Source organism: Coffea arabica, chromosome 11e (assembly GCF_036785885.1).
Source record: "Coffea arabica cultivar ET-39 chromosome 11e, Coffea Arabica ET-39 HiFi, whole genome shotgun sequence".
Taxonomy (NCBI): domain Eukaryota; kingdom Viridiplantae; phylum Streptophyta; class Magnoliopsida; order Gentianales; family Rubiaceae; genus Coffea; species Coffea arabica.
Window position 1 is genome coordinate 15,173,523 of NC_092331.1, and position 25,768 is coordinate 15,199,290.

The 25,768-nt window shown below is 34.0% G+C and overlaps 2 protein-coding genes across 8 annotated transcripts; one reads left to right on the plus strand and one right to left on the minus strand.

The window, feature by feature from the left end:
* Positions 1-11,478: 11,478 nt before the first annotated feature.
* On the minus strand, positions 11,479-21,120 carry LOC113719422 (probable protein arginine N-methyltransferase 6). 4 transcript variants are annotated; one of them, XM_027244635.2, is made up of 14 exons: positions 20,626-21,120; positions 19,884-19,949; positions 19,505-19,573; positions 19,017-19,052; positions 18,669-18,734; positions 15,878-15,946; positions 15,694-15,771; positions 15,123-15,201; positions 14,546-14,640; positions 13,267-13,360; positions 12,957-13,159; positions 12,243-12,361; positions 12,076-12,127; positions 11,479-11,822 (listed from the first exon to the last, which is right to left on the minus strand). In XM_027244635.2, exons 1-13 carry the CDS (start codon positions 20,971-20,973, stop codon positions 12,085-12,087), a joined length of 1,365 nt encoding a protein of 454 aa, XP_027100436.1. In that variant the 5' UTR covers positions 20,974-21,120; the 3' UTR covers positions 11,479-11,822; positions 12,076-12,084. The 4 variants fall into 4 exon arrangements, with proteins under 4 accessions (XP_027100436.1, XP_027100435.1, XP_027100437.1 ...); XM_027244634.2 differs by having other exon boundaries at positions 11,479-11,971; XM_027244636.2 differs by having other exon boundaries at positions 11,479-12,127; positions 13,276-13,360.
* Positions 21,121-21,225: 105 nt separating this feature from the next.
* Positions 21,226-25,194, plus strand: LOC140021483 (uncharacterized). Of its 4 annotated transcripts, none has more exons than XM_072072436.1 (4): positions 21,226-21,362; positions 22,249-22,782; positions 22,866-23,091; positions 23,156-23,732. In XM_072072436.1, the coding sequence occupies exons 2-4, from the start codon at positions 22,249-22,251 to the stop codon at positions 23,602-23,604; spliced, it is 1,209 nt and encodes a 402-aa protein (XP_071928537.1). In that variant the 5' UTR covers positions 21,226-21,362; the 3' UTR covers positions 23,605-23,732. The 4 variants fall into 4 exon arrangements, with proteins under 4 accessions (XP_071928537.1, XP_071928540.1, XP_071928539.1 ...); XM_072072438.1 differs by having other exon boundaries at positions 21,244-21,362; positions 22,258-22,782; XM_072072437.1 differs by having other exon boundaries at positions 21,279-21,362; positions 22,243-22,782.
* Positions 25,195-25,768: the final 574 nt, after the last annotated feature.

The window sequence follows — 25,768 nt, forward strand, 5'->3', positions numbered from 1 at the left end:
CAGAACCGCCGGTTCTGGTTCTTCAAAGAGGTAGAACCAGAACCGCACCATATAAGATGGTTCTGGTTCTGGTTCCAGAACCGGCGGTTCTGGTTCTTCAAAAAGGTAGAACCAGAACCGCATAGTTCTGATTTCGATTCCTTATGGTTCTGGTTCCGGTTCCGGTTCCGGTTCCGTATGGTTATATGCAATTTTATTTAATTTCTTATCCTTACCAATTTTAATACAAATATAACAATATATTTAAAATTTTAAATAAAATGTAAAAAAAAATACAAAATAAATATTATATTTTAATTTTATTATTATTCTACAAAGTACGAAATAATAAATAGATAATACAAATTTTATGAAAAGTACATTACATTGTCAAATTACATTACACTATCAAATGGTAATCATTTTAAATGGAAAAGAAAATATTTGATTTTTTCATTGAAATTGAGATGAAATATCAAAACAAACATTAATTATTTAATCATCTTCATTGCTTGCGACGGCACTAGAATCAGTTGTATAATTGAATTCTTCTTCTTCATTTTTTTCCATTTCTTGTTGTCTATATTCTGATCTAGTCCAATCATCCACGCATGCTTGAATTTCTAGTGATTCTGGGCTTAATCTCGATCTTGTCTCATCCAAAATGCTTCCACCGGCACTAAAAGCTTGTTCCACTGCTACTGTTGATGCTGGAGTTGCTAAAATTTGCTTAGCAATAAGGGAGAGGATAGGATAATTCTCTGATTTTCGCTTCCACCAGTCAAGGACTTTAAACTGTTTAGTTAAGCTGCTATCATCATGCTCAAACTTGGTAGTTAGATATGATTCGAGTTCCGTATTAGTATTAGGTGAACCCTTTTGTCGTTTTGACCTTTCAAGAAGTATTCTATCACCAATCTTGACAGCCCTTTTAAGACTATTATCAGTGTTACTAGAGGGTTCCAAAATACTAGTAGGAAATCGATCACCATAAGTAATAAAAAATTCATTATATAAAGAACAAATAAGCTCTTTAACTTCAAACACTTTTTTACTAACATCGTGGGCATAATTTTCGCTACTATATATTTGTTCATAATATGATGACAAATACTCATGCAAACCATCTAATCTAACACGAGGATCAAAAACAGAAGCAACTAAATATATATGTGGAATATGTTCATAATAGTTAGTCCATTTCCTAAACATTTCCCTAATAGGTTGCTTCAGAAAATCATCATTTTTAGCTTCATTTAGACAACCAACAATATTACACGCCTCGGTAAGGAATAAATGAGTAGTAGGATAATATACACCAGACAAAGTATAAGTAGCATCATTAAAAACTGATAAAATTTCTAAAATTTTATTACAAACAATCCAATTATTTTCATGCAACAATATTTCGGTCATGTTAGTTGCAAAGAATGCAATTAATAATTCACTATAATTGTGTGATTCTTTGAGTAATTCAAATGTTGAATTCCAACGAGTAGGAACATCTCTTGAAAATCTTTTTGGATTTTTTCCATTGACTTTACAAAAAGTGCTCCACTTTTTCATTAATTTAGGGTGTGCCCATAAATAAGAAATTGCTTTTCTAATAGGTTTTATATGATTTTCAAGTGCTCGTAAACCATCTTGTACGGCTAAATTTAAAATATGGCATGCACATCTAATATGAAAAAATTTACCACCTAATCCAGGTTGGCAAAGATCTCGCAACTCTCCAATAGAAGCGGTATTTGCGGATGCATTATCAAAACCAATTGAAAAAACTTTTTTACATAGACCATATTCTCCCAAAATAATACTAATCATTTTAAAAATGTTTAGAGCATTGTGAGATTCATCAAAAATACGAAAAGCTAGCACTCTTTTTTGTATATTCCACTCATTATCAATCCAATGACAAGTTATGGCCATATAAGAATGTACTTGCCAATGGTCACTCCAAATATCGGAACATATAGATACACGACTATCTAAATTTGAGAATAATTGAATTAACTCTTTTTTTCCTTGATTATAAATATTTTTAAGTGTTCGTCTAAGAGTGGTTCTAGGAACATTTTTAAATTGAGGATTTAAAGAATTTTGACAATATTTCTTAAAACCCAACTTTTCTCCAAAACTAAAAGATAAATGTTCAATAGCTATCATTTTTGCTAATTCATTCCTATGTCTTTCTTCACTAAATCGAAATAGAGAAAGGTTAGAAGTAGCAAACCCGGTAATTTGTGTTTGTTTGTTGTCGATGCCCAATTCTTGAGGATGAAACTTTCTCAAATGCTTGTGATACTTTCCATAGCCATCTCCCATTTTGTATTGATAACTTTTTGGACAATAATTGCACTTTGCTTGACTTTTGCCATTGACGTCAATTTCTTTGGTGAAGTGCTTTGTGAAGATTTCAGATTTAGGAGTTTTGCTTCCACTTCTTTCCTCGGCTTCAATTGTTTGATCTTCAAGGATGGTTGTCATATGCTGACTTTCTTGAGTTGGACAATCATCAAAGTTGAAGACTTCATTTGAAGGAATATTTTGCTTACTTGATTTTGAAGATGAGCTACTGCCATCAAAACTTGCCATTTGATAGCAAATAAGCAAAAAAAAATTGTAAGTAATAATTTAATACTTACAAATTATAATGATAGATATTAGATGAATAAAAAGAATTAAGTAATTAGTAAAATATATAAATAAGTGAACAGGAGCAAAATAGAATAAAAGTGAAAAAATTAGGAAATAGATGAAGAAATTGAGAGTAGTTTAGAGATGGAAAAGAGAAGATTGATTTTGGTGTAGTAGAAAATAAAATTTCAAGTCTTATTTATAGGACAAAATGAAATTAAAAATTTGGAACGTTGTATTGTAACGTTTCAAATTTGTAACGTTGTATTGAAAGTTTGGACAAAATTACAACGTTGAATTGTAACGTTGTAAACTTGCCAATTTGTCAAATTTAGCAGGCAGCCACCTTTCTTGTTTTTTTTCTATCCTTTGCTTTGTTTCTTTCTTCCGTTGAGAGCCTGAGGACCTTTGTGCAAGTCAGGAGGAGCCCCAAGAGCAAAAATTGAGAGCAAAAATTGTGGTGGCATCATGATGACCAAGGTCATCATGATGTCTCTACTTTTATTATTTTTTATATTAATTATTTTTAAATTTTTTAACGGTTCTGGAACCGGCGGTTCTGGTTCTGGTTCTATTTTTTAGAGAACCAGAACCGGAACCTTTATCCATGGTTCTACTACGGTTCTGGTTCCGGTTCTGGTCCGGTTCCAAACGGTTCGGTTCCAGTCCGGTTCCCGGTTCCAAGTGGAACCGTGGCCATGCCTACTGGCAATGATGCAAAAGAGGTCAAAAATGGCCTAGCCCCTTTTATCCTTTGTCTGTGGGGTGTAAATGAACTGTCAAGTATACTTTGCACCATGATTGATTTGACCAATTCGTGGGTTCATATAGTACTATCATATATTATTGTCATCAAAAGCATAGACTTGGTTTAATAAGCCCATGCTCCACGTTTCTATTAATTAATTTTTATAAAGCAGAAACCATGAATATTTATTCGGAAAAACTTTTCTTTTAGCTGTAGGCAATACATTTTTAAAAATGGTAAAAGTGGACGGAGCCCATACATGGAGCTCAAACCACAATAAATAAATATATATATATATATATATATTTGTCTCAGCGGTTATAGAAGATAATTGCGAAATCATTTAATAAGTGAATGCCTAACGGGTACTTGTTGAACAGTCGTTAAGATGTACTTCAAATATAAGATTTTTAGAACAAAAAAACCAATTAAAAAAAATGTATAAATGCGATGGAAAGTAATAATTATTAATATGCCAACGGATGCTCATTAACCGCCCGTTAGATAAACCCTTTGCAGAAATAGAATTATCCGTTGTGGGTAACATTCTATTTTTTTTGTATTCATCATTGCACAGCTTCAATCATCGTATATATACTTAAGTTTTATGCTTGGTTTTTTCTACGTTTGTAGGCAAATTTTTTATTCAAAGAATTGTCACTTATATCGGTACACCAAAACAAGTAGATCCAAAATAATAATCCTCAAGTCCCCTTTGTTTTAGTCACCCAACCGATGGGTGAAGTCTTGGAAATAAACTTTCCTCTACCAATTGTTCGATCATGCCCTCTTCATGAAACAAGTCAATTTGGCTTTTTCTATGTGCAATGCATATTTTGAATTTTTAATATGCGTATGCTTGAGAGAGTTATCTTTGCAAACTATCCATTTCTTATAAGGTGACATTTTTTTGTGTAATGTAAAATACAAAATATGACAATATAAATGTCACTAAGGGGCTATAGATATCCTTTGAGAACACAAGGAAATACCCAAATTTGCCAGGGCAATTGAGACACTTTTACAAGGATTTTTTTTTTAAAAAAAAAAGTTAAAAAACCTTGGAGGGCCATCTTGGACTTGCTCACCAGTCTAATACATTAGTTTCTAGTCAATGAAATTGTAGTTTGGAACATAAAAATCCAAAACCAAAACAGCAATGATAAACAAGCATGCAGCATTCATAGTCTGACCTTCCCAAATGATTGTGGAGGCCTTTCATCTTTTTGTTTTTGAATTTAATGATTGAAGCTGTTAAAAAGCGTGCAAAAATGCCGGGCATGGGTAGATAAAAAGATGTGATAACAAGAACCTCATGCACTGCATTTTTTCCTCCAGCATGAGATGAATAATAATGACACAACATGAAGCTTCCTGGAGATGATAAGATGCTGTACCACGCATTAAGTAAATTATAACGTGGGGCAAAAGGCCATTTGAGTGCCCTCCTTTGCACCCTACACAACACGCATAGAGACTGTAACTCTAGGTTTAATTGGTTGTGGGCTATTGCGATGAAATGACCGGAGCAGGTACGGTTGAGATTTTCATAAGATTGTTTGATTATTATTTTTTTTACATAAGCTAGTGTATGCTTATATAATTTTGTTGTATACGTAAATTTTATTCATGTACACTAACTCAATAAACAAGTGTAATTATACTTGTCACGCCTATATCTCACGTCGAATGAATTGAATATTGGTTCGTTAGTAATTAATATCAAATTGTAGGCTAATATAGTTTAGCTTAAGCATTTTAAACTTGTAATTTTCAATCAAAAATTATGTAGCTAGCCATTTTTCTTAGATGTTATGGTCACCATGGGTTGTGAGTAGTCAATTGTGCGTTGTTTGGACTTTGGTACACGTTCATTATGGTGCACAATTTACAATAGTGTCATGGCCATGTTTTGCACTAAACTTGTGAAAACGTAGCTATGGTTTTGACCACATATAAAACTTAATTGAGCTTCATAGAATGATCCAAAATTGTAGAGGAAAAGCATTTGAGTCATGCGTGCAAATCAGTGTATATTTGTATCATAGATGTGCAAAGTGCAAACCCATTTTTACATTCAAAAGCATATATAGTTTGATTTTTTTTAAGCGGTAATTGGAGAACAAATTGCCCCAAAGTTTGGGTAGTGTACTAAGTGATCTCCACAGTTTTCAACAAACCAAAATTGATCTCTCTGAAGTTTCCAACTGTGACCCAAGTGGTCTCAAAGTTTCAATGGTTATAAATTTGGTCTCTTTTCAATTTTGGCAAAAAGGAAAATATACAGATAGAATTAGCTGAGTTCTTGACCATGTTGAGAAATCATGCGGGCATTCACTAAGAAGACAAAATAAAAGATTTAGAATTGTGTGAAAGAGTTACTTTGTAATAGAGATCCAAAATTTCTAATTTTCCAGAACAAGTGCAAGTTTGAAGCTGTGATTAACATTAGCATGGAAGTGAGAAATGAGTAAATTAGGAATTCCAATAGATTTTTAGGACAACAGATCTTACTTTTTATTTTTTTTTTTAAACTATCATCGAAGTGACTTTACATGACCCTCACCATTAGAGAATGCTAGTCCATGATCTAACAATTGTTTTTTTTTTTTCCAATCAAGATGAGAAATATTAGGGACCAAATCCTGTCAAGTGTCCTTTTCTGATTGAATTGGAAACTTTAGAGACCAAATTAGTTCTTGTATTCAAGTTTTTTCAAGCTGTTATTGCTTGACTGTTGAGATTATTCTTGGCAAAGTGCCTAAACTTTGGGAACCAAAATTGTGACTCAATAAATTTAATCACAGGAATTCTTTTGCGGAGTACAAGTTTTACATGAATATGCAAGTGCTTGAATTTTGCTGAATAAACTTGTTGCTACTAGTTTGAAACCCTTCCGATACGGATCCCAAAATCTAGCTTATTCCTAGTTGTATTCCATTTTGTTTGAAGGAAAAAAAATCCAGCTGGAAAGCAAACATGACTAAGGTGGTGAAAATATAGTGCTAAGATTCTTTTGGACCTAATGAGACCCAGACTTGTGCGCGGGAAGGGGATGGGTGTCACCGTCCCGTATCGAAAGATCGCGGGGTAGTTACTTTGGGTTTAAGGTCCACAGCGAAGCCGTTCTGTCACCAATTGGCTGAACGGTCTCTCTTTGTAGGTCTCCCTTAGATGACTTTCGGGTCGATTTTCCGATGCTTTCTGCGTCGGTCTAATTGAGTGTAAGTGTGTGTGTTTCTACCGCTTGTGGAAGAAAAATGAGACCCAGACTTCTTGCCTTATAATTTAGTGGTTGCCTCCACACAAAGACTTTACTACTAGCTTGAGCAATGCATCTGTAGGTATAGAAGTTCTTAAGCTCCATTCCATCAAAGTATTGAAGCTAAAACTATTAAAACTGTTTTATGCATCCAGCTTAAGTGTATTCTTGGAATTCATGTAGTTTTGGGTCATTTTAATTGGTAATAACAAATAATTTTGCAAGAATGTTTTGAGTATTCTACACGAACCCTTATAGGGAAGCAATTGTCTAGTTGTTTGACTCCGCATGCATAGGTTTGGATTTGTATGGTACCACTTCTTGCTAAGTGCTCCACTATGCCAATTTTTCCATTTATTTACACAAAAATGATACCAAGAAATGTTCCATAAGTATTTTCTTCTATTTCTTTATATTGGCCAAAAACCTTATTCTAGGCTTAGGGAATTGTACTATTCAACTTCCGTATATAATTTGATTGCTAGAGTTATAATTCATTTTAGTTTTGTTTTCCCTATTATCCCTTTTCTCTTAGACAATATGTTTCTAGGACCATTACAAGTGCACAACTTGTGACATAACTTAGTGTAACTTGAGATAGAATACACACTATAGTTCTTATTTTCACAAGTGAAAATTGAATCAACTTGAAAGAATCAACCAACCACAAATCCGTATTCCGAGTGACTCACAGCCTCCCTCTCGCCCAAACTGTTTTATTAGATATATATATTATAACTAAAATTTCCCTTTTTTCGATCCATTTCCTCCATCATCGTGAATCATAGTTAGATTTAGGGATACTACAGTGAAGCAAAAGTATGGTTTTAGAACCAATGTATTAAATTTGTGAATATGGAGATTCAATCATGCTAGAAAACATTTCCACAATCCCAAGTCAAGCTACCATATCTAGGCAGAAAGAGTCACAAATTCGAATCTCCAACCAGACAAATAGCTAACTGTGTGCTGCAACAATTTCCACTGGCTCTATATTAAAAGTCTTTAATCTACGTGCAGTTCAAAGCGAAAAGAAGCATTAAATTAACTGCAATTATTGTAATCGATACATCAACTTTATGGTTTGCACGAGTTATCTCCCAGAAAGTTATTGTTCTTTTGTTGTTCTATTGATGATAAGCTCATCATGCATTAGGATTAATATAATCTAGCTCTAAACTAAATTAATGCTAGGCAAAACCAACTTTTTCTTCTCTTAATCAGTGGAAGGTTTGTTTAAAAAGTAAAGATTTCATATAATCTCTCTTTTTAACCGATAATGGCGGCTTAGCTCATCTCATTTGTTGCCATGCAGCCAATATATTATCACGATCATTCATCTAAGTTGAATTTTGCCTAAATGATTGCTCAAGGATACCTCTAGAATCAAATATATGTTATATCATGCAGCCAAAAAGTGTAAACCATCTTAGACATGATAGAATTTGAATTTGATTCTGGGCCATACCATCAATTGATTGATGAAAATAAAGAAATCCATCTTTGACAAGATGATCTTGTTCACGAGTTTTGCTAGAGAGATTTCAATCATTCAGATTGTTGCGACATGAGGGCTTCCGAAAGACTTGAATTTATTTGATAATTAAAATTGATGATTAAATCTAAGTAAGCATTAAGGAACTGAAAAAAACCTCAATGCATTAGGTAACATAATACCCAAAACTAACGAAAACTCAAAGACAAGAAACCCTAGGCATAGGAGTTTTCAAAAGAAATCGAGTTAAGAAAAAATATTGAACTTTCTTAATGTAAGTAAATGTTAAATATATAGTATAATCTAATGGCATTATAATATACTATTTAATATATATTATAGTTATCTCAATTATGAGCTTTCATCGCCTGCTAAGTAAGCAAAAGGATGGGTTGGGTTGGGTTGGGTGGTACGCGAGGAGCGAGTTTAAGCGAAAGGTCTCGGATTCGAATCCTCCCGCTTACACTAAAAAAAAAAACATAATAAATAAAAAGCAATATCTCAATCCATTTAACTTTTTGATTTCCGCTAGCTTTAGTAGTCACTAGACCATGCTGGTTCAGACAACCGAACATTAAAATTATTGTGTGTTGAAATTGATAAAGATACTAAATATCTGAGGGTGTGGAAGAAGATTAAGACACAAAGAATTTTCTACTAAGTTTATGCTCTTAAATACGACAAGCAAACCCTAAATGGATTGGGCAGGAAAATAGAAAAGAATTTGGAGTGGGAATGTCACAAACGAAAAAGAAAATAGCAGTTTGGGTTGCATATAATAGAGGAGTTGCACTACTTTCCAATAATTGAGCAATTATAACACCTAAAAGTTGTAATCACTAAACAAATACTTTTTCAACAGTTCAATAAACAATATGTTTTAAACTTTGTGTTCCCTCTTTCTCTCTCTCACACACACACACAGACACACACAAAATCATGCAGATGTAATTCTTAAATGTAAATATGTGGAATATCAGTAACAAGAAACAAGGTAATCAGAAGAATCAAGCATAGACAAGTAGAGGATATGTGGTGTTAATTCCTCATTCCTAATTCGTAAACCCTTCTTTTCTCTTCTAAATAAGTCTCTAAAATGGAAGAGATAATTGGATCATAAATGGCAATTTGGTGTTCTAAATTGCTTAGGAACATCAAATTTTTGCATTCAAAATATTGCCATTCTAGATGGGAATAGATCTAAAACGAATTTTATTGTTATAGAAATTATACCCTTGAAACCCTAAGCATAATTCAGATATTAAATTGCTTAGAGGTGATTGCAATTGTTTGTCAAAAATAGTGTGTTGGTGATATTCATTGAACTAAGGCTATGAAGTTTCTGATCAACTGGTCAAATAATTGCAAAATAACAACAATGACAATACTAATACAATATTAATAACAACAATAACAACAATATTTTTTTTAATAAAAAGCAAATTTTATTAACGAATTGCTGGAAACACTTTTTGGATAATAACAACATAACTCGAATGGACCAAAAAAGCAACTTGTTTCTGTAGTCTGCAGCTATATCCAGAAAGCTTGAGGAAGTTATAAAATAAAATAAAAGGCAGCTTTCTGTGGTAATTGTGATTAGATAAAATCTGCATATGCACATCTTATGCAAATAATTCTGAAAACAAGTGATCAACAAAAGAAATAATCGCAACTTGTGATGGCCTAGAACTCCTACAATTACAGCAAATCTTCCATTTGAATCAACCAGCTCTTTAGCCTGAAAACTGAGAATCAAGTTTATGTTTGCCAATCCATAATCTTATCTGTCATATCTGTATGTATATGGTTAAATGGATTCGGCTTCTGTTATCTTGCTAAACTAGAACAAAACGAAACAAGAATTATGGACTATGAGATTCTAATGATATGTATGCTTGGAGCCTAATTATTCATTTCTAGATATGTTAGTGTCATAGTGTGCCTGTTAGAGATTAAGAAATTCAAGTTTTCTTTAGGTAATGGAGGGATTAGTGATGCTTCTAGGTGGTCGACAACAGTAGTTGTCAACAAGATTTTTGTGATCAAAGTTTGATAGCAATCATCTGCTTGTTTTTTTTTTTAACCTTTTTTTAAACCCTCCCAGATCGATCACAATCATCTGCTTGATGTACTATAAATATGTTTGAAATGGTAGACTAGACTAGTAGTACAGTGACTTTTTGAGGCCATCGTACTTCTGTAATGGAGAGGAAAGAACTCCAATATCAATTGTATCTTTTAAAGAATGGATGTACTTGGTTGCCAAGTGCTTTTTCTAATACCTGATACAGACAAAAATGCGACAACTCTACAGCACTTTCTGATGAAAAGTTCCAACCAAATTGTTAATAAGAAAGATTTCTTGGTCTTCCATAAAATGTTTAGTAATAGTTGAGTGCTGCATTCAAACATTGAAAAGGATACTGCGTATAATCAAATTAGAATCCCTGCTGACACTATAATAGTAATCAAAATGAACCAATCCTAATGCCTTTTGAGGCGAGAGGAAGAAGATTAGGGAAATAGACAATGAAAATTATTACATCATGCTATTTGAATTTCCAAGATTTGAATGTATAATTGTCTGAAGAACAAGTAGGACTACCAGAAAACATCCTACTAACTGCCTTACTGATGAGTATAAACTCGTCTTTGAACCCATAATGATAAGAATGATCTCCTATATAACCTTTATAAAGCTTCTTTGCATGATCATGAATGTACAGCTTACATCTTTAGACTATCAAGTTAAATGCATTTCTGTTCCAGAAATTTACAAACTAAGAATTACGCACTCAATTATCATCAAACACTAAACAAAATCAGATGCTTCTTATCGCACAAGGGGTTCATCAAGTTTGAGTCTCTTGATATTTTCATTGGCTAAGCCAAAGTGAGACTGCAGGCAATACCACCTAAAAGTTTCCATGGACTATACAGACTACAGCAGTTAACCCTCACATTACTATCGAGAGGCACGGTCAGATTTGAACATGGGCCAAGCCTAAAATTTACTAACGGGCATTCAACAAAGTCAAAATTCCTGATCATGTTTGTCTTGTAAACTTTCCAGTAAAGTCTGATACGCATCTACTTGAAACCACGAATATATTTAACAATCCATCGCCACATTAACGATTTAACCAACATTTTACAAACTAAGAAATTGTTACGTAGTGCATAGTGATCAAATTTACAGATATCCAGTTTCTTTCTTTCAAAGACAAACACACACTGAAAGTATAGTCTGCGCATGTACCTACTACCATAACAAAGATGTAAAGCCTGTTTCATCTCAAAAATTTACCACTCGATCTCACATTATCACAGCTGGATCCAAAAATACTAGACAGATATGTCAAGATTCATAGCAGTGTATAACATAGAGAAACGTTGGGACACCTTATAAATACTACAGAAATATTCAGTTAATCAACCAATATTTTTCTCCTAACTGGCCGAACAACTATAAGCTCAACAACAATAAAGCTAAATCCTAGAATCGTCAACAACAATAAAGCTAGATCCTATCTGCCACAAGGCATAAACAAGAAAAACACAACACCTAGCCTGAATCCCAAGAGTCACAGTTTCTGCTTTTACCTATTTTCCATGTATGGCATTCTAAAAGTATGAGTTACAGGTACCACCAACCATTCCAGGGCACCAAGGGTCATTGCAATTCTTTCAGCATCTTCCTGTACTTGATTTTGTACAAGAAAAACTATTAAAATTTCACTTTTCACAGTCAAACATATCCAATTACTTCTCGAAGCTTCAGGAAGTAATGACAGTAGAAATGACGTGAATCCACCAATATGTTGAAACTCTTAAGTGGGCAGTGAATCTAAGAAGCAGAACAAATTAGCACACAACAGCCCAAGAAAAGTTCCATTTGAAATCCTCTAGCTCCAGTTCATGAACCCAACAAATTAACTCGGAAGGAATTACCTAGCTAGCTCATCGCATAACTGACTCTTTTACAAATGATCGACCACCAGATCTGCAGGAGCAAATTCACTCTTAAAAGATTTAGGCTCGGTATAAGATAAAACAAGAGTAAAGAAACAAGCAAATCGAAAGTTCTAAAGTTTCAAGAGTCATAAGCTTTAACTTACGCATATTCAAGATGGATATTCATGAACCGAGCATTTTCCTTGCTCTGTGACAAAGTTACAGAACCTTCAATAACTTGATCTTGCTCCACATCTATGGGATCATAGAAGTATATCAAGGTCTGCCAAGCAAAATGGGGTGGAAGGCCCAAAGTAAGTTTCACATCAAAGAGTCTAGATCCAAAAACACTGCAAATGCTGATGGGGATATAAAAGGGGGAGTAAGTCATCAACTTGCTAACCCAGCAACAGGAATTAGCCTTTGAAAGTATAAAAAGAAATCATGAGACTAAATCAAGTTTAGAATTTGTAATAGGTATCAATGCCAATGAAGAACCAATTTCAGCAGCAAATAGCTTACTTCTTGGCAATAGAAAGAAATCACGGACAAAATTTCTTCAACAGACAGAATTTTCTGTGGAACTTGCTGAAAAGAAATCAAGTTACAGACAATTTCTCACAATTATCACCGATATATAATTTCCAGTTCCATATATAACAAATTACAAACACACTTGGTCACTCCTCCAGAAACAGAAAAGCCCAAAAACCCAGATAAGTACTCTACTACAGGTAAGTATGCTAGAAAACTAGTCTAACTGCAAATTAGTTGCACAAAATAACTCAAATGATCGGAAACCAAAAAACACTAATAGTTTATATCATACACACATTCTTTGGATGTTAAAATTGTAAAGAAAAGCAGTAGTACTGCACCTGTTGCCAGTGTGTTGGAGGATCCTCAGGTGCAGTTGAAAGCACAAGTGCTTCATTGGGATTGGGACGCTTCTTTCGCTGATTAGGATCAGTAACATAGCCGTTGGAGGATGCATTGAATGAAGATGTGTCATTATTGGAAGGATTTAGATCAGGCCCGTTGAACTCCACATCAAACCAGAAAGCAAAACCATGGAATGGTGCTGCAAAGCAGAGAGATTTACTAGGTGATCATTCCGCTAAACAAAAGTATTCAAGATCATCAACAATATGATGTACAAAACTAAAAGAGATGACAAGAGATTCTTACACAATTTACCTCGCATCATTGACTGAAACCTAAAGCTTGTCGTGATTGACTCTAGCTCATGAACTGAAACTGTATAGCAGTCCACATTTTTTACCTATGACAAAGTTGAAAAAGTAATTAAGCAACAGTTCATGCACTATATAACTGTCCATCAGAAAAAAGATGATGTACCTCTGTACAAAAAACAATCTAAACTAGAAAACAACAAACCATGTTTCCAGACATCATAACAAGCATAAGAAGTATGGCAAAACAGGATACCCAGTTAACTACCACAAACATTTGAAACTGTTATTCTATAAGAATCTCAATTAGTAAATTGCATGTGTCACCAAAAGAAAAACCATAGAATACTCAATGTCAGAATGGGAAATGCAGACTGAGCATCAGCATATTGGCATTACCAATCATGTGATAAAAGAAAAAACTTTTCAGATGTTTAAAGGCACAAATGGGGCAAATTTGATCAGATAATATAACTCTAGATGTGAAATATGCTAATAAGCAAAGTATAAATTCTAGGTTACAAAATTGTTGTCCCCTTTGCTCTGAGAAAAATTTAGCTTTCTGGATCTTACATCTGAGTTATATGTTTCTTTTTGTGATCCAAGAACCACTTCACCATCTTTTAGCTCCTCTGCTTTTCTTTCTTGGAATGTAATAGTTGGAATATAAATATGAGAAAATTATATTTTAAGGATGTGTTTTGGAATATGTCAAAGTATTACCTATAGCATTATATGAAGTATCCCAAGAGAAAAAACACTTTACACTTCAAAATTAGACTTCAAGAAAGAGAATATCATTTCCTTTAGGATTTTCTGCTAAATATTAACCATATAAAATAACTATAGATGTGAAATATGTTAATAAGCAAAGTATAAATTCTAGGTTACAAAATTGTTGTCCCCTTTGCTCTGAGAAAAATTTAGCTTTCTGGATCTAACATCTGAGTTATATGTTTCTTTTTGTGATCCAAGAACCACTTCACCATCTTTTAGCTCCTCTGCTTTTCTTTCTTGGCATATAGGTTTACAACAAGTTTTCACTAAATTCCCAGTTTCAAATGAGAGCTTAAACATATGGCTGTGCAAAAGGTGACACAGCATCATAGAAGATGAAGTGCCACCAATGCAAATGCATGAAACCAGTCCCAATTAGAAGGGCAAGTCGGAAAATGATCTCTCTGCTAGATTAACCGTGAAAAGTTCATATATGTTAAAAATACAAATAGTTCAATGAATGCCAACAACAGAAGGTGGTAAGAATGAAAGCTCACCACATGAGGCCACGTCAGAACATTTTCTCCGCTAATTGTCTCCACAGATGGCTCTTCAAATGCACACTGTTTTGCTAATGGTAGCATTGCAGACACTGTCATGAAACCAGATTTTCACATAAGCCTCCAATGGAGTTATTCATAAAGTCAACTAAATGGTTATTCTCCAGAAAGCATAAGTATCAAAGACATGATAAGGAAACAATTAAGTACTCAATCCAGAGTGCAATTTGTATTGCTTCAGCAATTGACCTGGAATACCTCCAATAACTTTGTTTGCCAGGCCAAGAAATAACAGAAAATCTGTCCATTAAAGGACCATTAAAGTGAAAACTTCAGGTAAATAAAACCCATTTATGCCAGATACCCACTATTGAAAACAGAATACACAAGACAAGCAAATTTTCTAAGAAAGCAAAATGAACGCCCGATTATACATTTTCTAAATTATCTCAGGTAAGAACAATAGTTTTAAACCCAAAATTACTTCGTTACTCATCAAGGGAGCTTCCCTTGCATAAGATGCATAATCAAACAGTTATCAAGAATAAAGCACCGATCTTGCATAGGTACTCACTATCAATTCCATACACATTGCGCCAAAAGTCAATGCTATCAGAATATCGGTCTGGATGTGTCACAGGTGCCATGTATAACTGTAGAAAGTACAAAATACCAAACCAAAGTGAATCTCTTTTCAAAGTCCAGATAACTAACACGAAAGAATGAGTCTATTATCACATACTAGACTGGATGTATTATGTGCATAAGAATGATACTACCATGATGCTCTTTGCAATTTCACTATTCTTCATGTCGAAAGAAAAAGACACAGACAAGATGTTCACACAATAGATCTTCAGTTATCAAACTGACTACCAAAATCCATCTTCGCCCCTATCAGGTCATTCTAACTAGAAACAACATATTTTCTAGTTGAAAAAATTACAAGATTGGCAATGGATCTTTCTAGTTTCAAATTAAAAATGAAATGGTAAGGGCAGTCCCATGTCATCAATTAACAAAAAACTCAAGTGTTGTGCCAATGAAATTCTCCCTGATCCATTTTCCTAGCCTGATTTGTTACAAACCAGGTGAACAAAATTTTGCATTAACAATTTGGCATACTAAGGAACAAGTCATCATACCGTGGCATTTGAAGGAAGAATTAGACCTCCAGGTTTCAGCCAACGATCTCTTGCTCTAATCACACTTCCTAGCATGCTCTACAAGGCACTTGCATATCAAATTAGAAACAAGAAAATTAAATAGTCGAAATGCACTTTGATATTGGGAGGGGCCATATGCATGGCATCCGTGTTTGTGGATTACCTCATAAAGAAGCATGTAGCCCATCCATTCAGAGATGATAACATCGACTTCTTCATCAATTTCAACATCCTATGATGAACAAAACAAGACATACTCATGTCAAGAAAGCTTAAAAAGAAACATTTCCAGCCAGTTTCAAAAGGAAAGGGAAAAGAAGAAAAGAGAAGACTCGAAAAAAGGTGAACACTTTCTTTCCTAAGGGAGTTTAACAAGAATGAAAGAGTAATGAGAGGACTTGTAGATACAGAATCCACAGTCTTTTCTGTCCAACTTTGACAGGAGAAAGGAGAGAAAATGTAAGTAAAGCTGGTAAACTTTCTGAAATGCCAATTTTACCCCCCAAGAACCAACCACCACCACCCCCCCCCCCCCCCAAAAAAAAAGAAAGGACTCAACAAGAAAATTCTAACAACCAAAGTCCTTAATCATCCCACTCTTTTCATCCTAAATCGTCAAACCTCTTTCTTAAACTGTCAAAGTAGATTGGACAAAGTTTCTCATGTAACTCTCTGTTTTTCTTTTTTCTTTTTTTTTTGGTTGCCTCTCATAACTTCTCTCGTCTATTCTTTTCTTCCTAAAACTCCAACATAGGCCTTATTCAAAAGCACATAAGATGACTAATATCTATACAAAATAGCAGCAAATGCAAACTGAATCTGATGTCACGTGTTAATATCCCAAAGCTCATCCCCAAACGCACTGAAACAGTCCAGTCAACGGAAAATTTCCAATCTTTCCTCTTAGTTTGCATGCAAAGATACCCAACAATTAAGAAATAATAATGCAAGTTTTTATAGCAAGGGCTAGGTTAATCGTGCTGTGTCTAGCATGCATTTTGTTCCACTAGCTCTCAAAAACATAACTGTTCAATGTGTCGAATGCTAGATGATGCAAAAATTTGAGTACATAAAGAAGACATTCTGTTGCAGAAGGCTTGAGTATTTGTTTGATATACCATTTGATTAGGCCCTTGCTTTATTCCCTGTCCTTTTGTCTAACCTGGTTCTCCAATGTGTAAACAGATTGGCACTCCTTCGCTTCATTTTATAACAAACCGCTCACTAATCAATAAGAGGGGTCGAGGGATTGGCGGGGAAAGGAAGCCAAAAACAACAGCAAATAACCAGCCTTAAATGACAGGGCCGAAAAAAATAAAAAAGAAAAACCTTGAATTTAGCTTTAAAACTCTGGATGTCATGAACAAGATGTAACTGAACCAGAGGAAATACTTAACAAACATTAAAATGCCTGTGACTTAGAAAGTGATTTCCATTAAACCATGGCCTCAAGCTGAAAGAACGTATCAAACAATTTCCTCCAATTTCCATTTCCCATAGCTGATACGATTGTGCCGCCCTCATAAGAACATCTTAAACAAGAGACCTAAAATGCAGCTTGCCTCATTGCAGTTCTTGTTCACATGACATAGCAACTTTTTTCAGGAGACCAATAAATAACTCCAGGTATAGTTAATTGCCAAAAAAATATATATATCACCAAATTAAGCAAGTTTATCATTCAGCTATTGCTTGTGAGTTTCTGCCTAAGAACACATTAACTAATGTCAACAATCCTGCTTCAAAGAATAACAATATGCAGATTTGAAGAATGCACATACTTTCATCTTGATGAAGTATAATAGACAAGTCACGCTATAGAATTCTCAAAAGAAATGAAGAATCTAGACCAAATCACATGCATTTACAAATGTGCATAATCTCTAACAAAAGTAATGAATAACCTAATGGCACTGTCATACTTTTCGTCATAAACAAACTAATCTTTCCCCCGATCCCTTACTTCTACCTATAGATAAATAAAGCCTCAAAATCACACGTGTTTAAAAACCTTCAGGTGGTTATCCAGCTATTCAAACATGATAGAATGTTTATTTACTTATTTCAAATCTCAGCTAAAACTATTACTGACAAGTAGCTTAAGGAATAGAAATCAATGATGCACGACACAGAGACATGAACAAAATTTTGATAAGCCAAAGATAGATGAAGACAAGATGCTCCGATAAGTAGAAAGAACAGATACCATAGCATGAACTTAAATGCAAATTCTTTGTCTCAAAAACGAGCTAGCATAGAAGATTTGCAAGCCATATAAAACCTATCAACCTATATGATTTGTATCTTTACTCTTGAAATAACTTTACCAACAGAGCAAATGCCTACTCTAATTATCGAAGCTCATCTCTAATGCAAATATAACTCTTTCAAACCCAATAATCATCAGTAATTAAATTACTCTAGTAACATACTCTTATAATAGGTAGCCATGTTATTCGTAATCAACAAAATAACATCAAGAAAAATAATATGATCAATAGTTGACAAACACAAGACAATTATGAGCAAAACTAAGAAAAGCAAGTTCTTTCCATCCTAACACACACAAGACTAGATCAACATAGGCAGTACAGCACTCAAGTTATGATCAAGACATGTTAAGGATGGCACGTTCCTCGGTCTAAGAAATTGGGGACTAGAACTATACTTGCATTTATATATTATCTTTTTGGAGCTTACATATACAAGAATTTCTGCTTCCAATTGCAAAAGTCAGCTGATCAAATTCTGATCAAGCCAGCAAATGTCAAGAGCTAAACAGAAGAAATATCAAACCAGCAAATAGTGACATAGATGCATCTTTATAAGCAACACAAATGCTCGTTTACAATATCAAACTCTAATCCAATCATCCAATGCCAAATAACAATAAAATCAACCCAACCTTTTGTAAACAAAATAGCGACACAAATGCTTGTTTACTAGTGACCTACCTCAACACGCCCATGTAAAACAATGACCGTGTCAGATAAGTTGTTAGCCTTTATCACTTCATTTGCCTGTCAATCAATTTAAAATATAATTGTCAACTCATAACCATGTCCTTCTAGCGGAGTTTCAAGAAATGTTAAAATCAAGTTGTTGCATAGATGCATTTCTTCTGCAACATACACTATGTCTTTAATGAAAAACTCAAGAACTAAACATGTAAAACTGCACAATATTAAAATGCCAAAGCAGGTACTAATGATGACTGTTGTTTCTGGTATAAGAAACAACTTGAGGCATTTTTCATTTTTTTAAGTCAAAATTTCTTTTTTCCCCCCAAGAAAAGAAAGTACCTGTATGGCAATGTCACTGGCATCCACTGCATACACCTGGAAAAACAATCATTATCATCAGGGTGATAGCAACAGAAACAATCATTAACATCAGGCTGATAGCAACAGAAAGAAACAGTGATAGAGAATTGTAATGAAATCTCTTTACGCAAAGAAGACAAGAAAAATGGAAAAGCTTCTCTTCTACAATATAGATAATCAATGTCAGCCCACTTTTCCACAAAAAGTCAATGCAGGCATCCTCACATCTGAAACTCAATTCCAATGCTTTCGTTATCTCCTTGTCTTTCTGAAGGAAAAGCATTTTAATATGCACTCTTAGCACTTATGTGGGATGTGAAAAATTTTATTCTAAATGTAGAACAACCTTTCCTATGGCAGTCTTTGACTTGTTTGCACCACATTCTAAGGGCCCAATACTATTGATGTACAACAAGACTTTATGTGATTTAAGCATGTAACAAAGATTAATCACAAAGATATCTTACTCTTTTAGCACCAGCCTGAGCACAAAATATGGAAAGAATCCCTGTTCCACAACCAACATCAACTACAACCTGCAAACATGATTGTATGAATTTGAGAAGTCAAATATTAACCAGAAAATTGCGTCAGTTAAGAATAGACAAGCTACAATTTTCATGGATATATCCTCTTAAAGAGTGTATAGCGTGAATCTTAGGCACGACTACCATACGAATTTCATAAAAGTATCCCACAGAGATCCTTTACAAGTTTAGCATCTTCTGTCTTATAGCTACTACATAGATCAACCTTATCTGATGTTATTCAAATATATGATAACATAGGAATAGACATTAACATCATTCATCACAAAAATTAACCCTTTTACGGCTATCAACTCACTTTTCCTGCAATGTTACTCTGATGCTGCAAAATTGCGTTCCGGTAAGTTTCAGTCCGCGCACGATCCTGCATGGATGAAGCAGATTAACACATCATTCAAGCACTACAACGAGTAACACAATCCCTAGTATTGCGAACCATTTGCCACCCCAAATAGACCGAAAATATAAAAACCAAGATTTTAATCCCCACAATTACAAGATTACAGAAAATTAAGTTCCCCACAATATAAAAACTGAGATTTTAATACCCACAATTACAAGATTACAGAAAAACTAAAAACCAAGATTTTAATCCCCACAATTACAAGATTCAAGAAAAATAAAGTTCCTTTCCCTAACAAGACAGAGAAACAACCTAAAACAAATGAACAGATCAACAAAAACACCTCTTTTTCTTAACAAATTCTTCAAATTATTCAAAAATTCAATTAATAGTAAAAAAGTTAAACTTATACAATAAAATGTAGAACCTTTCCCAAATTACAAAAAAAGTAAACTTTTACCAAGATTTTAATCCCTACAATTACAAGATTACAGAAAAACTAAGTTCCTTTCCCTAACAAGACAGAGAAACAACCTAAAACAAATAAACAGATCAACAAAAACACCTCTTTTTCTTAACAAATTCTTCAAATTATTCGAAAATTCAATTAATAGTAAAAAAGTTAAACTTTTACGACAAAATGTAGAACCTTTCCTAAATTGAGCAAAGAATTCGGAGGAAAAAGGGATAGTACTACCTTGATCATTTCTTCGTGAATGCCAACGTGAGCATAGGAGTGAAAATAGGCAACATCAAAGTCCGTGCACGGCGGAGGCGGAGGAGCCCTTTCTTCTTCTTTTTCCTGCTGCTGAGCGCCGTAGTAATTACAAACCCTACTACCACTACTATTGCTACCGCTGCCATCTCTTCGCTGCCTCCCGCGGCTTCCCCGCCTTCCTCGATGCCCCGCTGCCACCTGACCACCGCCACTGTGCTGGTGGTTGGTGTGGTGGTGGTAGCCGTTGCTGCCGTAGTCCCCCATCGCCGGTTGGCGGTACATTGCGGTTGATCTCTCTCTCTCACTCTGTATGTGTCTAGGCTTCATTTGGATAGGGTGAAATGGACAGAAAAGAAAGTATTCAGAGAGAAAGGACAACCATTTCTTTCCTTTGGGAGTTTAACAAGTACAGAAAAGAAGTGAAATGAACGGATAAAATCTCCCTCCAATTGTTGAAAATTTTTCCGCCCAAAAGTGGGAAGAAAAGGACGGAAAGATGATGGGGCGCCAAAAGACATTTTTAATATGACAAGTTTGTCCTTTAGAAGCTGATACAAAAATTCATTATTCCCAATATATCCTAAAACTGATTTCTAAAAGCACTATGAAGCTTTCTCGGTGGTCCTGTGTCATATACTTTCACTACTTCCAGCAAGTTGCGAAATCAGAAAACTTGGCTTTCATTGGTTCTTCACCCATAATTCACCAAACAAAAGGTATTTCTTTAACTCAATCTCTCTTTCTTTCTTTGCTTAGTCTTCACTAGAGCATTGTGAAAAAAGTATTTTTTTTTTGTGTAGATTCTTATTGTTTATACTCTAAATTTTTTGTTCGTTTTCTGTCATAAAATTCTTGTTAATGAACTCTTGATTTTATATTATTGATTTGTGATTATATCTTGCATGGTTATGGTACATGACAGCTTTAGTGGTGATAAATGGATATGAAATTTGAATGCATACAATCTGTTTGTTTATTTGCCTATGTAAGATTCAAATTGTAAAATAATCCATCTAGAGTTCATAAACAATACGTTAGCCTCTTTTTATTATAATAATGCATCTTTCTTTGAAATGATTAACAAGATGATGATACTAGAAGTATTATTTTGAATGGTGGCTGATCGTCAAAACCAAAATGAGGTCTAACAAGATGGTGGCCATATGGCAATAGAATAAATCATATTTGGTTACGTTAGTTGATATCAGTAAATCTCCTAGGCTATAGCAATTCTATTTATATTCATAGAGGTGTTCCTGGCTGAAACCAAAATAAAGACATAAAAAATCAAATGCTTGATCAACTTAATTTAAAGCATGAAGAATTTTTCAGTAAAGTTTGGGTAGACAAAATGATATTTATATCTCCGTATCTTCATTTAAAAAATCTTTATTTATTAGGATGTTGGATTATTTTTATTTACTGTAAATTATGTCAGCACTTTAAAAACATTACTATTAGAAAAATACTTCTTTTTATATTGATATTTAGAATTTTAACATTGTATTTGATAATGACTCCATAACCCTTGTAAATAAATAAAATTTGTTTTTAATTATTTACTCATTCGTAAATTTAGTGTTCTAATACAAACAGTTTTAGATGGATAAGGAACAAAATGAAGTCGATGGAGAATATGACATTCAACAAAGGAAGCGACAATTGGTTGCTACTGAAATTGTTTGTCAGGTAGTAAACATGATAATTGCTCGAAAACTAAGCCATGCAAATTATGTGGATCGACCCATTGGATATTGGTCTGCACAATGTCATTTAGTACGAGAGGAATTATTGATGCAACTCAGTACAAATGGATATTTGAGTAAGGTTATCCGTATGGGACCAGAAACTTTTAGGCGCTTGTGTGACTTGTTGCAAACACATGGTGGTCTACAACCTACTCAAAGAGCCACGGTGCAAGAGCAAGTTGTTAAATTTCTCCATATATTAACAATTCCCTCAAAAAATATCACAATGTCATACTTTTATCGGCGTTCTGGAGAAACTGTTAGTCGTCATTTTCATAGAGTTTTACGAGCAGTTATAGCATTGGAGGATCAATTTCTTCAGCAGCCTACGGGAGAACAAGTTCCTCCGGAAATACTTAATAGTACAAGATTTTATCCATATTTTAAGGTGATATAAACTTTTTGACACCTTGTTTTAAAAATTGTAAATTCATATAGAAATTATATTTTGACATAGTGTATAACTGTCAGGATTGTGTGGGTGCAATTGATGGAACCCATGTTCGCGTTAAGGTGCCTAATATTGATGCGGCAAAATATCGTGGTAGAAAAGAGCATCCAACACAAAATGTGCTTGCTGCATGTTCTTTGAATATGAGATTCACATATGTTCTACCTGGTTGGGAGGGAACTGCATCGGATTCAAGGATCATAAAAAATGCGCTCACTAGAGAAGATAAATTAATCATTCCTAATGGTAATACTTAGTTAATTATTCTTAGTGCATTTAATTAAGTAGTAACTATTTGATATTTGTATAGGTAAATATTATCTTGTTGATGCTGGATTCATGTTGAGAAGGGGACTTCTTACACCTTATAGAAATGTAAGGTATCACCTGAAGGAATACTCAAGTCAACAACCGCAAAACTTTCGAGAACTATTCAATTTGCGACATTCATCATTGCGTAATGCAATTGAGAGAGCATTTGGTGTCTTGAAAAAACGGTTTCCAATCATTGGAGATACTCAACCAACTTATAGTGTTGAAACACAATCACAAATTGTGCTTGCTTGTTGTATATTACATAATTTTCTCATGGAGTTTGACCCTGACTTGGAGTACATTAATGAAGTGGATGAAGAATTGGCAAATCAATCTCCATCGGAGGAGGAAAGTGGAGATATAAGTGCTGAAAAAGATCATGCTCAAGGAGAAAGTTTAAGGAATGAAATAGCAATGCAAATGTGGAATGATTACATACTATGACAACTTGACTTGATGCTGATTTCTTTTGTTTAAGTTGAAATGTGATCCTTATTTTGTTAACTTGTACTCTTATATTAGTAGTATGAGTTTATAAATACAAGTTGCCACATGAATCTTCTTTTGTCTAATAGATTCTGTATGTTTTTGGATCTATAAAACCATGTATTCATAAAAGAATTAATCTAAAACTTTTATTTTGATGTAAATTCTGTTCTTGTTATGTGTTTTTCTACAAATATAGTTTGTGTAATTGGAAAAGCATGAAGAAAGATCCAAGCATCATGAAGGAAAACATGAAATGGACTCTAGCAATGGATGAAGTCTTCATTCAGGCCCTTTTGGATCAGCATTACAAAGGATTTCGCGTGGATGGAACTTTTACACCAACTGCATACAATAATATTATCAATGAGTTGAAGGAGAAACTTGGAATGGAATTTACCAAAAGTCATTTGAAGAATCGACTGAAGACACTCAAGGAACACTTCAAAGAGTCCTATGATTTCTTTAGAAATGGAAAATTAAGTGGTTTTTCTTGGAACCCATTCACAAAAACTTGGTGTGCTGAACCTGAAGTTTGGGAACAACTTCTACAGGTATATGTTAGCTAGACTGTTTTATTGTCTTTATTGTTTTTATTTATTTTATCATTGAAATTATGCTTGTTTTTCATTTTTCTTTTCATGTTCTTAGGAAAAACCTGAAGCTATAAAGTGGAAGACTAAAGTTATCAACCATTATGACAGTTTAGAAGAACTTTTTGCTAAAGATAGAGCAACGGGACAAGGTGCTGAAACAGCAAAAGAGAAACGCATGCGTTGGATGAATGAACCAAATGGAGTGCAGTTTGAAAATATCATTGAGATTGATAACATGCTATCTCAAAATGAGATCAGTCTAGAGACATTCAATAATTCAAGTAAGGAGTTGGATGCACAACGATCAAAGGCATGTAACAACAAACAATCTCAAGGTACAACAGCAACACAAAGTAAGAAAAGAAAAGTCACATGTGATGAAGAATTTGAAAGTTTGAAGGGTGCACTTCACAATGTTGCTGATGCACTAAGAGAAGGTAATACTATTCTTGAGAAATCTAGGCCACGGGTATATTCAGAGAAAGAGATTTATGATGAACTTGTTAATATTGGAGTTGAGATAGACCTGATTGATGATTATTATGTGTTCCTTTGTCAAAACACCGAGAAAGTAAGAAGCTTCTTTGGATGCCCATCGGAAAGGCGTAGGAATATTTTGAACAAATTGATGAATGGATTTTAGCCACTTTTGGCTACATGAGCGTGTTATCAGATGTTCGAAATACTTTTGAAGATATAAGCTAGTTTTGGAAATTGGGATGATTCCAATTACCCACTGGACATTTCTTGTTTTGAAAATATGTAGATCATTGGGTGTATTTTTGTTTAGAAATTGATAGAATTATTTTGTATCAGGAGTAAATGCTCATGTGAACTCGAAAATCTGAATGCTACAGGAAACCTAGTTGTATTCCATGTAAACCTGGTTTATGTATATTTTGAGTTCACTTGGTTGCATGGCATTTTATTGACTTGGCTTGCATTCGACGTATATCTTGTTTATGTATTTTATGGTACCAGCTCAACTCCAGAGTAAACACACTTAGTAATATTGTCTTTCAACCAATAAACACACTTATTGGTTCTTGCTAACAACCAAAGTCTCTTTCTTTTTTGAGTAAAATATTTTATCTATGTTTATATGTTTATATGTTCTTGCTAACACACTTATTAGTGAATTAATGAAAACTAATAAAAATCAGAAATAAATAAGAAAAAGTGAGGGGATGGGTATGGGAATCATAAAATTTTACTTATGGATATAAACAATTGGGTAACGCAACCGACCCAATTAACCCATCTACCACCACTCAGGTCATTTCACAAATACATTCATCAGACAAAGCTTTCCTCTTGTCACAAAAATTCAAAGCAATGTGGTACATGTTTACAAGCAAGCAGGTTAAAATCCCGCCTGCATAATAACGTTGAAACCCGCAAGCAGGATTCTGTGTTTTTTCTATTTCAAGGTTAGCTCGCATGCGGGTTAATGTTATATTTGAGCGCGAGAAGAAAAAATTGGTAATTAGGCTCTTTGGGCATTATAAGTAAATATTTAAATTAAT

Coding starts and splice junctions, on each gene's coding strand:
- LOC113719422 (XM_027244635.2), bottom strand. CDS start 20,973: ATGAAGCCTAGACACATACAGAGTGAGAGAGAGAGATCAACCGCAATG. Junction 13,361..14,545: donor TTCTGACGTGGCCTCATGTG/GTGAGCTTTCAT, acceptor ACTTTGTCATAG/GTAAAAAATGTGGACTGCTA. Junction 12,128..12,242: donor AATATCCATCTTGAATATGC/GTAAGTTAAAGC, acceptor TTGCTCCTGCAG/ATCTGGTGGTCGATCATTTG.
- LOC140021483 (XM_072072436.1), top strand. CDS start 22,249: ATGGATAAGGAACAAAATGAAGTCGATGGAGAATATGACATTCAACAA. Junction 22,783..22,865: donor GATTTTATCCATATTTTAAG/GTGATATAAACT, acceptor TATAACTGTCAG/GATTGTGTGGGTGCAATTGA. Junction 23,092..23,155: donor TAAATTAATCATTCCTAATG/GTAATACTTAGT, acceptor ATATTTGTATAG/GTAAATATTATCTTGTTGAT.